This window comes from Trachinotus anak, unplaced genomic scaffold (genome assembly GCF_046630095.1).
Source record: "Trachinotus anak isolate AG129_WGS33_773 ecotype Australia unplaced genomic scaffold, CSIRO_AGI_Tana_v1 ptg000007l, whole genome shotgun sequence".
NCBI lineage: Eukaryota > Metazoa > Chordata > Actinopteri > Carangiformes > Carangidae > Trachinotus > Trachinotus anak.
In genome coordinates this window covers 24,176,673-24,191,760 of record NW_027273858.1, presented here as the reverse complement: position 1 = coordinate 24,191,760, position 15,088 = coordinate 24,176,673, and the positions used below count along the sequence as shown (strand labels likewise).

The following is a 15,088-nucleotide window of genomic DNA, read 5'->3' as shown; positions in this document are numbered from 1 at the left end:
CTAGTAAAACTGAGTCCAGCAGCTTCAGCTGAGTGGAATTGAATAAACTGCTGCTCAATTCAGATGGAGCTGAATTCAGATACATACCAACACCTCACTAATTAACATGTTGTAGCTTGTTTGTTTAATCTGTTCATGAGCAGAAATGGAAGAACAACAGTTTGTGGTTTTGGGTGAGAGTTAGATGCTGGAACTATTTCTTGTAGAGAGCTGGGCCAGCTGTTTCCCTCTGCTATCAGTCTTTACACAAGGCTGCTTTATTTGTATAGTAACACACAGACAATATTATGTGCTTAACATTAAGCAAAAGAAGCACTGGAATGGAATCTAAAAACTGCTTAACAGCTAAAAGCCAAAAAAAGTCAGGCCAAATACAATAACACAAGATAAAGAAATCTGACACTGAAATAAATAAAATTCAACTAGACCAGAATTAGTTTAAGTTCAGCTCAGGTACTTGACTGCAGCTCCACATAGACAGACATGAAACTGATATTTTCTCATCTAAAAAAAGTGTTTTCTAAAATGTGGAAGTAGTTCTTTAAGACACATCTCGCGCTTGGAAATCAGAGCAGAACAGAGCATTGTTTTGCCACTGAACAGTCCAAAACTGCAAAAATGTATGTGGGAGATCAGCTGCTTCAGTCATATCACACTGAATCTGCAATGACCCATTTAAAGTCAGAAAAAAGATAAAATGAAATAAAAACTCACTGAGGGAAGCAAGAAAGCACCAGGATCAGTGTGAATCACTGTCTACTGTTTCCTTTGATACCTCCACTAGGGGGCGCCTAAAGTTACTCAAATAAGGTGATTTTTGTTTCCAGTTCTTTATTTTTGCCTTTGTCCTAATTGGGTTATAAATGTGTAGATGCATCATGAGTAGCCTCCAGGCTAAAGAGTCCACGCTTAGAGCAGATGGTCAGCTGACCAAGAGGAAAGAAAAGAGAGACCTCGGTTGAAGAGCTTGATATCGTGACAGCAAAGCTCTTCGAATGTTGCCCCTGAAAAGTAAACTGTATGGACTGTAGCAGCGTAACTATGATGTGATGACTTCTATCATTTCTCTGTCATCAAACTTGGAAGAAATAAAAATAAAATGGACAACGGTCTTCTAACCTCATTAGGGTGACGCCACAGAGCACTTTAAAACTGCACTTTCTTTTTTTATAGTCAGTTGTTTGACTATGAGAAATGTGGAAGTGTTCAGAAGTCAGTTAATAAATCTCTTTGAAATGTCCAAAATATGTTGTGGAAATGACATGAATGTCATCAGTAAGAAACACGCAAAACACTAGGAATAAAAATATATATTCCACCATACAGTAAAATGTTCAATGACACAAGCAAAGCGTCAGCAGAGATTCTCCTAACAGTGAAAATACCTTTTTTTTTTTTTTTTTTTATACCATTCAGAAGAACAAAGAAACCCCTGCTCTGCTGGTTTAGCTTGCAGATTTATTTTTCCATATCTGCACTCAGCCTCACATTTATCAGACCTGTGGAAAACCACCATGCTGGAAAGAACTCAGGGGCTGAGGTGCTCGTCCTTCCAGCAGGTTCTCCATCTCTGCAAAGGACTCTGACACTCTGTGACAGGGACCTCCTCCCTGACCCAGGTCCTTCTTACCTGGTTACTCATTTCAGCTGGATGGCCATCTCAAGGAAGAGTCATTGTGGTTCCATTTCACTATTACTGAGACCACTGTGTTCCAGGGGATAGTCAAAGACTGATCTATGCCTCATCACAGTGTTATGGTGGGGGTCTACCATTCTTTCATTCTCGTCTTCTATTCTCCTTGTCATGATGTTTCAGTAACAGCTGAACAACAACAACAAGGAATTTCATTATATCTGGCACAAACATTCACTTGGACTTAAGAATGAACAGATTCGATTTTGGTTGTCAAAGGTCAAAGGCCACTGTGATCTCACAAAGCATGTTTTTGGCTGTAACTCAAGAATTCATACACTATTTGGAAAATGAACTGCATTTGTATAGAGTTTTTCTAGTTTTATCAAAGTGCTTTATATGACCACTCACATTCACCCATTCACACATACATTCATACACTACTTGGTGTAGACACAGTGCATCTCTGTCACAAACATACACTGATGTGGGGCAATTTGTGGATCAGGATCCTGTCCAAGGACACTTTGACACACAAACTGGAGGAACTGAGGCTCAAACTGCTGACCTGCTGATTCTATTACATGTGATGACATTTTGTATCCAGAAGACAAAGGTCACTGTGATCACAATCAAAACCATGAGGCAATTATTCCAGTTGTCCTGACACTGATGGACTTCAGTCAGGTTGTAGACGCATCTCAGGGATCATTAAAGCAAAGAGGCACCTGCCACAGCTAAGGGTCTGAATACTTTTGTAAATAGTTCTTTGAGAGATTTCAGATTGCAGCTTTAGCTCTGATTATCATTTTGTGTCTGATGTGATCTACAGTGGAGACTGTGAGACAGTTGATATAATGTTTGGATGCTAACCCGCGCTGCTGTGGCCCTGTGTCTCCCTCAGGCCCATACGACAACAGGACGGTGTATGAAACCCTGGACATCGGCTGGCAGCTGCTGCGAATCTTCCCCAAGGAGATGCTGAAGAGGATTCCTCAGAGCACACTGGCTGAGTTTTACCCCCGGGAGTCTGCCGTCCGTCACTGAGGCACACTAAGGGATGTTCTTGTTCCAACCCCAACCCCCCCCCCCCCCCCAATTCCTTTCTTTAATCTCCCTCCACAGCCCTGCACTTCCTTGGGCTCGGAGACCGATGGTTTCGAGCGTTTACCCATCCCAAACTTCATAACAAACTTCCTCTCTCCCCACTCTTCTTATTACCTCCACTCCTTTCTTTCCTGTGAATCAACTCACCCCCACATTACCCCCCACTTATTTCCTCCCCTGAACGAGAACAGGGCAATAATTTCCCCCCTCTGTAGATGTACTGTAACGTATCTGTGTCCAGAAGTTGTGTATGGAAAGTGTCTGTGGTTGTAATATCTACCCTTGATTGAAAAAACATGAACATATCCTTAAAATTATAGATCAGTATATTTATTGGGGTGTTACTGCTGAATGTCCCCCTTTTTTTTCTTTTGTTTTTACAATAATTGCTATGTAATGTCCACCCCCACTTAAAAAGGAAGGTTTCCAACAGAAGAAAGATGTTTCTACATATGGATGTTGACAAATAATATTAAATGCCCTAAAATACTGTCAGTAGCAGGTAAGTGAAGCTCGTAAAGTTTGTTTTTTATTAATGTGGCCTATCAGCTGAACAACACTAACTTACAGTTTCACAAAATAAACATCATAAATGTCACCAAATTCACCTGAGGGTGATTTTAGAGTCGGGCTTTCTCTTATTTTGTCCACTTCCTGTTTATTGTTCCATAAAGACAACTGCTGTATTTTTTTGTCTCAGTGGCTTCGAGTTTGCTGTTACTTAAATCTTCTCATTAACATTCAGACATCCTCAGTGAACAGACAAACATGGGCCACAAGCAGAGGTCAGATGTTTACTGTTTGTTGCCTCCAATACTCTTTCTTCCCTCTTTTGGGCCTTCTTGCTTCCTGTACCTACTCTTGAGAGAATACAGTGGATCTTAACATTATTTGCGTTTAGTTTGATTTGTATTTAGTTGTTTGTATTATGAAAACGAGTACACAAAGGTTAAAATGTAAAACATTCCCGTCTGTCTGCAGAAACTAATTCTTTGTTGTGCGACCATAATGGTTTTGTGTTTGTGTCCATGAATAAATTAAATTATATGAGAAATCTCATCTCTTCTGGTCTTTGTTAGAACTTCTTACATCTGCAACACTGATGTTTGTCACGGAACAGAACTTGACTGTGCCTCTGCGATGGTGACAACCACGTCTAGAGGCATTGTTGTTGTGCGTCTGTCCACCACATTCTCGTGACAGAGAATGAGGGAACTTTCTTAAACTTTGGCGTAAATCTTAATTTGGACTCAATGATGAACTGATTAGATTTTGGTGGTCAAAGGTCACTGTGGACTCACAAAACATGTTTTTGGCCATAGCTCACGAATTCATACACTAATTATGACGCAATTTAACTCAAATGTGTATGAGGATCTTAATTAAGGTCTTCTTACTAGTTTTCCTTCAGTTCTGAGCCACATCAGTCTCATAGAACTTGCTCAGTTGTAATGGAGATGGCTCAGTCATGATAAGGTGACCTCAGGATGACAACTGAGCAAACTCCATATGCTCATGAAGACCTTTAGAAAGATAGATAAATCAATATTATTTAATATATATTTTTATATTTATTACAACATGGCGGCACTGAGTATCAGCTGGATTGACCAGAGCCCCACAGGTACAGTTTTGAGACTGTACCTGTGGGGCTCTAAAACAGTCTAAGCAGTCTAAAACATTTAATTCATTACCAATTACTTTCTGTTATGTTAAGACCAGGGTCTTAAAAAATACTTCGATTTTTATCAGTCAAAATACTCAGCGGTGGGACCAGCACAATGGGTTACATATGTCTGTCGGACATTTTATTTACACGGTTCTGTGTTGTAGTTTGCGCGCGAGGGACTCTACCTTCACAGGTGTATTGTGAAGGAGCACTTCCGGTTGAACTTTGGTCACAGATTTTCTCGCCATGGCTGCTGAACGTCTGGAAGAAATGAATGTTATAACACACCTGTCGAACCAAGGTGAGTGATTCAGGATTTTACATGAATGTGGTGCTTGTTTCGTTGGGTTACGTCAGAGCATCGACGTTTGTTCCAGTCCCGTAGACTGGGGGGAAATTCGCGCGACAGCTAACGACACAAACATTTCAAATGTATCCCAACTTTTTTCTCAATGATCGTTTTGGTATGAAGACTGCGCAGCTGTCACGTCTATTTGAAAGGGCACCGCTGCTCTGGTGGAGAATACTGGGTCTTTTAAACCACCTTCCTGGTACAACGAGCAGAACTCTGTATTAGCAGAGTTCCAGGTGTTCCTGCTACAGTCGAAGGTGTTTGTTTGGCAGTTCAGGTAGAGCAGGCGCAGTGGGAGGACTAAGCTCCTACTCCTCCTTCCACCAGTCCAGCAGCTCACGTTTGTGAACCCCCTTTTCTTCACCCAGTCTGTGCAGAAGGTGCAGGATTTCTCTGCTGGAGGTTACCTGGCCTTCGTTTGTTGTGTGGTAGTTCCATATAGAACATGTTATCAGCATAAGACTTAATAAATACAGGTACAATATGTATTTTTTTGTATCTATATATTTTGTATATTATTATATTGTTATTATTTATCTTTCTAAATATTTGTTATTGCAGTTTCTTGCAGCTTTCCTGTTCTCTGCACTGCCACTTTGCTGCTGTAACACTGTGAATTTCCCCACTGTGGGACTAATAGGCTAATCTTATTTTATCTTATCTTCAAAGACTAGACTGGATTGGGCTTCGCTACCGACCCATCTGAGGGCCCCGATCACATTACTTGTCATGTCACTTGTCATCATACTTTAGTAGTGCATATCACATATATCATACCCACTTGTTAATCCAGCCTTGTTTGAAAACCACAGAGTTGGAACTTTCTGCTCCATGCTGACATTACTGCATCACATCATTTCTGCATCAGGACCACAAGCAGTGACACAGCTTGAGTTATCGTGGAAAGAACTGCTGGATATTTCTTGGCCAACAAACACAAGACACAGCAGAGTCCTCTCTGCGTGGTGGAGTTTGTCATTAGTATTAAACACTTTGTGATAAAACACTAAGTGAAAGTAGAAAAAGAGAGAGGTCGCTTAGTGGAAATTTACATTCACCATTTTGTCATCTGTCTGTGGGTGTGCTCTCTAACAACCACACTGATGTAACAAAATGTCACACTGTCCCTTTACCTTGATTAAGAGCTGACCTCACTGTGAGGGAGGGACACCCTTCATTCAGTTTCCTGTTTTGTAAATCCTGAATGTCACAAGGAGCAAGTGGAGGCAACATGTAGTTACAGATTAACAAATGTTATAACACATGTTGTTCCATGGAGAAAACATGTAACTACAGATTAACACAAATTATAACATGTGGTTCCATGGAGAAAGATCAGCATCACACAGCAGCATGTTTGTGTTGGGGGGCTCTTCCTAAAAGATCTGTCAGGTAAAACAATCTATGTTTTACTTCTGAAACTTACATATCTTGACCTGTGTTTGGGGCTGTTAGCTGTACTTCACACATCTTGGCAGTGAGCAGTCAGATTATCTAATAATACAAATGTATTATAGAAGGCAGCTCTGCAGTTCCTCCTACCACTGTAGAAACACTGAGGGCAAATATTTGGACAATCAGAGTGTTACTGTATTGGAAACTCCGTGCCAGACGCTGGACACAAGGAGTCACTTGATGAGACGTTATCACATGCCGCACAAGCTTCCACTTGTTGGCTCAGGAAGATATGAGTCGAGTGTTTTTCACAGACATTTGCTGTTTTGGGATTTACTGTTGGAGATGGCTTACTGGCATCCTTTGGTCCCCACAGCTCTGCAGGAGTATGAAAGTCTGCAGAGGAGGCATGAGACAGCAGCCATGCAGGTAAGTGTGACTATGGGTCAGGGTTAGATTGATTTAGAGCTGGTCCAGTTCCACATATGATGAACATCATATAGTTTAGTTACAGAGCAGCAGCAAGGGTAATAATTGTAGTAGCTGTACTTTGTGAATGAGCGGCAGAAACAGTTGTAACAGCAGTAGTTGCCATGACTCCTCTTTGTCAAAGTAAAGAAAAATAAAATCCTTTCTTTGAGTTAACAGTGGAGCTGGATGAAGAAAAAAAATTACCAAAATTTAATGAATGATAATTAATCATAACAGCAGAGAAACAAAAGTAATGTCAATGTGTGTCCATGCAGAGAGGTGACAAAATGTGTGGGTGCTATTAAAGGGTTTATTAAAGCTGTGCTGATACACAAACAGGTGGTTTGAGAGAAATGTTTGCACTGGTCTACAGAGCAAATGTGCCTGTTGTTCTCATACTTAGTGGCATTTAAGATAACTGTGGAAGGGGCTTTTTAAAAATGCATTTAAAATTGTACAGAGGGTTTGAGCTTCCTGGTTATTTGGTACATATTTAATATGGAAACCTCACAGTCTCTTTTGGGGACAGTAAGTATATTCCCTCATCTGCCCCTCAGTGCAGTGTATAATTAATTTTTTTGACATGTAACACATTTCCATCAAATGAAATCAGCTGCTGCTCTCTGAGGCAGACAGGCTGAAGGATCAGTAAAGCAGTGTCTCTGTATCTCTTACTTCAGTGCCGGAGGCTGGAGGAGGAGAGAGACGAGGCCATCAAGCAGCTCAATGAGATCCAGCAAGGTGAGTTCATCTCTGCGGGGCCCACGAACGTCCAGGAAGTGAGATTAAGACTGAAATCTGTTTGTTCTACAAATAAGCTTTAACTCATGAATGTATTGATATAAATGGAAATAGTGAGGCAGAGTCATCATCACTGTCAGTGTGTGTGTGTGCGTGTGAGCGTGCGTGCGTGCTGTTTTTTCTATTGTGGCTCAGTGAGGTATTTTCCCTCCTGTTCCTGCTCTACTGTGCTCTGGTGTGCGCCCCCCTCACTGATAATTTGCGATTCCATTACTAGGGTTGTGTGCTTCAATGCAGTCATAGTTATAATAATCATCCATATAGTGATCAATTTGACCCAGACAGACAGCATCACTCTCTGCGGTTTCCACTGTATGTATAAACTCTTAGTGTGAAGTCTGTGGGTTGACCAGGTCGAGGCCGCAGACAGAGACACTGACACACAGTGTGGAACCCTGATGTAGAGACTAAACACATTGGGAACCATCTTGGAACAGAGTGTCCAGTTCTCACAAAGCCTCAGCTCAACCACAAGCACAGAGCTACAGTCTTTATTAGCTACATGTCAAACTTGAATGGAAAAGAGTGAGTTTCAGACAGAAGATAATCACAATGTGTATGAATTCATATACAGGTGCTGGTCATATAATTAGAATATCATGAAAAAGTTGATTTATTTCAGTATTTCCATTCAAAAAGTGAAACTTGTATAATGTATACATTCATTCCACACAGACTGATATATTTCAAGTGTTTATTTCTTTTAATTTTGATGATTATAACTGACAACTAATGAAAACCACAAATTCAGTATCTCAGAAAATTAGAATATTGTGAAAAGGTTCAATATTGAAGACACCTGGTGCCACACTCTAATCAGCTAATTAACTCAAAACACCTGCAAAGGCCTTTAAATGGTCTCTCAGTCTAGTTCTGTAGCTACACAATCATGGAGAAGACTGCTGACCTGACAGTTGTCCAAAAGACGACCATTGACACCTTGCACAAGGAGGGCAAGACACAAAAGGTCATTGCTAAAGAGGCTGGCTGTTCACAGGGCTCTGTGTCCAAGCACATTAATAGAGAGGCGAAGGGAAGGAAAAGATGTGGTAGAAAAAAGTGTACAAGCAATAGGGATAACCGCACCCTGGAGAGGATTGTGAAACAAAACCCATTCAAAAATGTGGGGGAGATTCACAAAGAGTGGACTGCAGCTGGAGTCAGCGCTTCAAGAACCACCACGCACAGACGTATGCAAGACATGGGTTTCAGCTGTCGCATTCCTTGTGTCAAGCCACTCTTGAACAAGAGACAGCGTCAGAAGCGTCTCGCCTGGGCTAAAGACAAAAAGGACTGGACTGCTGCTGAGTGGTCCAAAGTTATGTCCTCTGATGAAAGTAAATTTTGCATTTCCTTTGGAAATCAAGGTCCCAGAGAAGAGAGGAGAGGCACAGAATCCATGTTGCTTGAGGTCCAGTGTAAAGTTTCCACAGTCAGTGATGGTTTGGGGTGCCATGTCATCTGCTGGTGTTGGTCCACTGTGTTTTCTGAGGTCCAAGGTCAACGCAGCCGTCTACCAAGAAGTTTTAGAGCACTTCATGCTTCCTGCTGCTGACCAACTTTAGATGCAGATTTCATTTTCCAACAGGACTTGGCAGCTGCACACAGTGCCAAAGCTACCAGTACCTGGTTTACTGACATTAAAAGTATCTGCAAAGGTGCGAAGACATTTTGAAACATACAGTTCATTCTTAAGAGGGTGCATCAGAAAGAACACGTCTGCCTCCCTTTACCGAGCAGATCTAATCTGTGACAGGACCTACACTGATGACGAACGTGTGTCCTGGTGGAATGAACGATGAGTAGTAACACATGGACACAGATAATGACACTGTCACTGCTGCGGCTTTCAACAGGAATCTGTTTCCCAACATCACAAATATGGCTCAAATGTTTTAGCCCACCATTCAATTTTCCAAAATGACTTTCTTTACAGGTTCAATGCTTTGCTATGACCACTTTAGTTAAGACAGAATTTGAAATAGGGCAACACATGTCAAAAGATGGAGCAAATAGTTTGTCTTTGTGACGGTGACAGTTGTGTGGATTTTCATCTGAATAAATCTGGCCTGTACTTGTGTATTCGGTGATTCTCCAGCCAAAACACATATTGTGTTTGACTTCCGTGTTAATAGAGGCTGCCTCACTGTGCCAAGCAGCTGCATATTAGGACCTATTACGTGATTTCATAGCTCTTAGAAAATTGCTCCTATTCACAACGAAACGGTTGGGGATGGGGCGACGGGGTTGGTAGGGGGGGCAGTGGGAGGACAGTAGAAAAAGCCCCCAACACACAATCATGCCTTTTCAATTGCCGATGGCAAGGTTGATGACAACATGACCATTGTGTTATAATGATAACACCACAAAGGCATCTGCCCCCCTCATCAAGGCTTCACAGCGGCTGCAGATACAATTTAATTCACTGCTCCGTTGGCGGCGCTGATACCATTATGCAGCACGTCGGCACAGGGGTAATCACTGTCGTTCCTGAGAGGAGGATGAAAAAAGACAGGCACAAAAAAGAGGGGAGAAAAAATGGAGTGATGATGATGATGGGGAGGCCGAAACTTACAATTAAGACTGCCAGTTCTGACGTGTCAGAGCCCCCCGTCGACTCGTGCTCATACACTTTCAACACTTCCACTGCTGTTTATTTACCATGGCTACCAGTAATTATAATTAACATGTCATTTAGTTCAAGGCGTCCTTTCGTAGGTTGTTGAGTGTGGCCATGGCATTATGGAGACAGGCAGAGAGGAACGGAGACAAGGCTGACGATGAAAACTGGCAGCTAAGTGCTATTCAGTGACTGATGTGCAGGGGGCTGCAGGAACGTGGATATTGCCCAGCGCCGCCGTTCATCAACTTCTTAATTAGGTGTCACTGGGGGGAAGGAATTGCCCACAGCAATGGCACTAATGCTGAATATCTCCCTCGCTCAACCACAATGTTTAATTAGTTAAGTGGCAGGGCATTGTTTGAGGTCGTTCTTTTGTACTGAGGTGTGATTGCAGCTTAAACAGCATTATGATTGGTGATGTGGATTTTCACCAGGTTTTTGTCAACTACTTTGGTTTAGTTAAAGCTGCACTTCTCAATGTTTTTCATGTCCACAATGGATCAAATAATTCAACACTGAATTATTACCCGATCTGCAGTTCTCATCAGAGCTTTTTAGCCTCTTTTAGCTTTTTATTTAGATTTTCAACTTGTTAACCTCATTTTCATCAAGCTAGTTTCCAGTAGACAGATGCAGTTAGACACCGGCTCTTTATTCAAATAAATGCTAATGTTGTTGTGTGCAATTATAAGGCCCTGATAGTTGAAACACACAATTCTGTTTATAAAAGATTAGGTCTCTGCAGAAGCAGTTCAACATCTAAATCATAAATGATGAATTTGTTGTCACACGACACTTGGTGGCTATGCAGCAGTTTTTACAAGGGGCAACTACTCAAAAAACATTATTTAGATTATTTGGAAAATAGCTGCTGTCATGACTCTGCTGTAAAGAATCAGGTTATTGGTTTCTTCTGGATCACTATATGCCCGGGGTCCTTGGCCCAGGTCTGGCTCACATACATTATGACTGTCAGATGTGACCTCCACATCTGGACCAATTCTGCTGCACACACAGAAAATCTTCCTGGCTGTCTGCCAACACCACGAGGGCCAAGAAGGGGTGAAGGTATCTGGGCCGGACTCGGCCGAGGGACCCAATTTAGCTATGGGTCCACAAAATTGCCACATATTGCATCATGGATACTTGAATGTTGTTGACACTTAGAGCACGCCATGGTTGCACTACACTATATGTGTTATGTGTATTGGCCTTTGTGTGGTGTTGCTGGTACATAACGAACAGAGGGGTAGCATCATTGTTTTTCAGCTACAGCAGCAGAAGTGTCCATGCTGGTCCTGACCACAACACATGGTCCGCTGGAGTTGTTGTTTCCTTAGTCTGAGCACTTCTCTACCTCCATTTGCTAATGAAGACTGTGTGATATGGTTGAAAGCTCTATAACAAACAAGTAATTGGACCTGTGAGATGTTGTGTTTAGGTTTTCTGCCATATAAAAATGAAGTAATGCAGCTTTAATATAAATATCAAGCAGCCAGGATGTTCAAATGAACCTGTATAGACTTTACAGAGGAATGAACCCTCAGTCTGCTGTTTTTGTATCATGAACAGATTCTCAGACTTTGTATACTTTAATGTACAGTTGTAGATATAAATTTAATTTGATTTAACACCTTTCATTGTTAAAAATTCCATTGTTCTCATCATGTATTTTTCTAGCAAAGCTCTATCGTTGTACATGCTGCAGTAGGCTTAAAGGCAAATGTTTCCCTTCACCCTGGGTTAAGTGCAGCATCACATGTATTACTGTGAACAAAAAGCCAACACACACCCTAAACTAACTTCATAGTCTTATGCTCCAAATTTGTTTCTTGCATGTATTCAGTCCATACTTAATACATGTCGGCCTTGGCTGATGAAAGTAAAGCGGGGAAAAATTGTCTGGATAAAAGATAAATCGGTAACATTATTTTGTTCATTTCCTCTTGAATTCATATCATAATGGTGCACATAGGTCACTCACCAATGAGGCCCTCAGATGGCGGACACAATAGCAAACAGAAATATACTTCAGTGTCAAGTGTTATGGCACTCAATTAACTTATCTCAATTAACTGCGCGATGAAATGAGAAGTCACAGGTATGCACCCACTCATTTAGAACATCCTAATCTTATTATTTGTTTCCTCGATGGCATTTTGATCACGTTCAATAGACATGAGTTGACTTTTTAAGTTTGTATTGACACAAATGCAGTCATTCAGCTGTTTTTCACATTTCCTTATCATTGTCTCATCAACAAAGGCCACTGACTGCTTGGCTTCTTCACTACACAGCACAACTTGTAAGTTTGTATATGTTTGCATCAGTGACCCTGGATTTATTTCTGTCTGTTCATTTTTTTTGCGTTATTGTGTTATGGTGTTTTCATTGGCCAAACATGACACTGACATAATGGGTCACAACAATTTGAGTAAACACAACCCAACAGCAATTACATTTCCTTTCAAATGGATCTGGAAAAGAAAACAATCGTAGCATGTAAATGTAAGTTCCAGGCAACAAAGATGATATAATGCCAGTACTGTGGACAGTATATGTGTTGGGGTTCTTACAGTGCCGTACCAGTCAGTGTATTCTGCAACATTTCACGCTGTGCTCTGATTAGCTGGTATGTAGACGTAGCTTGTAGCAGACGTCACACTGTGAGAATTTGGTCCTAAATTTCCATCAGAATTTTATTGCACGATTGTCAACTTTCATGTGGAACGGCCCACAACAACACAATGTATAGTTATAAAATAAGGAATGTATGGTTTATAATTTTCTCTGTCTTTGATTGTCTTGTTTCCCAGTGTCTGAGATGGTCATTGAAGAGGTCAGTGCCATTCAGGAGAACCTGGAGATCGAGAGGACGTGTAGAGAAAGTGCTGAAGCCCTGGCCTCCAAGGTGCAGTTCATCTTCAGACAAACACGGTCTTCTGTTAAAGGACAATGATCTAGCAGTTGAGCGGTCCAATAACACATGCTCACAATCAAGAAAACTGCATCATCATGTTAAAGCTAGGGGAATAATGTAATCAGAATTGTAGGATCTGTTGATTTAGAACAAGTTTGGCTAAATAAATACTACAGCATCAAATCAGCCACTTAAGATGACTCTGTGGTCAGTGTATGCCAGAAACCATCACTTTGACACATTTAATTTGTATGTTGCAATCAGAAGCACTCTGGTCCTCCAGCTCTGCTGCTGTCCCCGTATCTTAGTGTCTCAAATTGCATTGGATTCTTTCGACTCACTTTTTTGGGGTCCTTGCTAAAATGTGAGTTGTGATTGAGAGTGGAGGAGCTTGGCACATAGTGATTTTGCAGCCCACTGGTGTTGAGCTTATCACTGTAATCATTTCTCATTCAATTTCTGGACAAAAGCCCTCACAGTGCACGTGGCTGGACCAGATTTTGGGCAGTGGGAGGCTGAGGGAGAATTATAGTGAAGGTTGACTTTTAGGGTTTTTTTCTTGTGTTCCTTCAGTGGTCCTCTTTCCTTTGATTTGTTTTTCCTCCACATCTTATGGGAGTGACAAGTAAGATTTGTACCGGCCCAGGTACCATGAGGTATCTGGGTAAGTTGACTAGGTTGTTGACAAATACTCCTGGCTCAAAGATAACTGGCTGCTGAGAATTTATTCTTTGTAAAACTTGTCTCTCCAGACACTCCCACTGCTCATCCACTGACACTGTCGCCTGCTGATCACTGCCATTCATGTCACATTCTGTGAAGGTTAAAAAGCTTACATTTAACATATAACAAATGATGGTATAACTATTATTTATCCAGTATTCAGTATGATGACATACAAATGATTCCTACAGGAAAGGATCTGTCTGTTAAAGAGTAACTTATTTTTGTTTAACCAGAAACAGCTATTTTATCAGTTCAAAGACACCAGACTCCATTGACAAAAACAGTAATTTTAACTCACAGATCATGGGATTTGCTAGTCTATCATGGTTAAGTTACTTTATTTGTATTATTCTGTGGCATCTGAAGGATCTGAATACTTCTGCCACCACTGAAAGTCACATGATAATACAAACAAACTAACAGATCAAGGCAGCGGTAGACCAGCAACAAGTGTGTTCTGCAAGATAAAATTATTGTTTTTATAAATTGAGTCTGGTGCTTTTTTAAGAAGGTGGTGCCTGGGTACCATGTCCATGTGTGTTTAGGTCTGTGTGGTTACTCTGCAGCCTGGTGTCATTTTAAGGTTATTTAATGAACATGAACCCTAACCCTAATCCTAACCCTAACGGCCGTGTGTAACATCACTGTGCTCGTTAAGATGCTGCAGAGATTGAATGAAATGAGGGTGAAACTGTTCATGCAGTATGAAGCAGCTGTGGACAGAATCACCCAAAGACTGAGCTACTCACTTTCCTGCTTTAACCACATTAAACCTTACTGAAAATAATTTGTACAAAAATTGAGGATTTGCAGAAAGTAAATATTTATTAACTGATAACAGAGCATCAAAGATTAAGAGCTGTCATTGCCTTTAAATGAAGGAGAGAGAATTTCTTTTCCCGCTGACTCAGTGCAACAATTGGCTTCGGTTCAGAAAAGACAGTGTACCAGGCTGAAGAGGAGCACTCCTGCTCTCACAACAGGAATGAATCTGTTGGTTGTTAAGAATACACTGAGTAGAAGCTGACTCTCGCTTCATTTGACGTCTTTGGCCTCCTCTGCATAGAGGGCTTATGAGCATTCAGTGTGTATTTGCGGGGGCCTGACAGAACAATAATCTTTGATCAGCCATATCTGAGAAGATATAACATTGACCTATAAATACTGAGAGTAGAATAAGGTTGGAGGCTATTACCTCTTTGGACAGTGCTGACCTTTCAGTAGCATTTTAACAATATTGTCACAATCCGACGGTCTAGAGGTGTAACATCAGTTTATTACTTATTTACATTTAAATCAAATCCAGAATACACAAGGAGATGTTCTTAAAGGAGGAAGTATTAATTTCTTTTTACCAAATGATGGTAATTTTATCAATCAAATAATCCCAG

General features: G+C 41.1%; 2 protein-coding genes across 3 annotated transcripts in view; both read left to right on the top strand.

Moving 5' to 3' along the window:
* Positions 1-3,799, top strand: part of atp6v1ba (ATPase, H+ transporting, lysosomal, V1 subunit B, member a) — a 33,613-nt gene extending 29,814 nt beyond the window's left edge. The window contains exon 14 of the mRNA XM_071481542.1: positions 2,538-3,799. Within this exon, the coding sequence (XP_071337643.1) occupies positions 2,538-2,680 (143 nt within the window). The 3' untranslated portion in view covers positions 2,681-3,799. The remainder of the gene's footprint in view (positions 1-2,537) is intronic.
* A 753-nt stretch (positions 3,800-4,552) lies between these two features.
* shtn1 (shootin 1) overlaps positions 4,553-15,088 on the top strand; it is a 37,358-nt gene continuing 26,822 nt past the window's right edge. For both annotated transcript variants that reach the window (XM_071481540.1, XM_071481539.1), the window contains exons 1-4: positions 4,553-4,710; positions 6,533-6,585; positions 7,308-7,368; positions 12,868-12,962. In XM_071481540.1, coding sequence (XP_071337641.1) covers positions 4,656-4,710; positions 6,533-6,585; positions 7,308-7,368; positions 12,868-12,962 — 264 coding nt within the window. In that variant the 5' untranslated portion in view covers positions 4,553-4,655. The remainder of the gene's footprint in view (positions 4,711-6,532; positions 6,586-7,307; positions 7,369-12,867; positions 12,963-15,088) is intronic.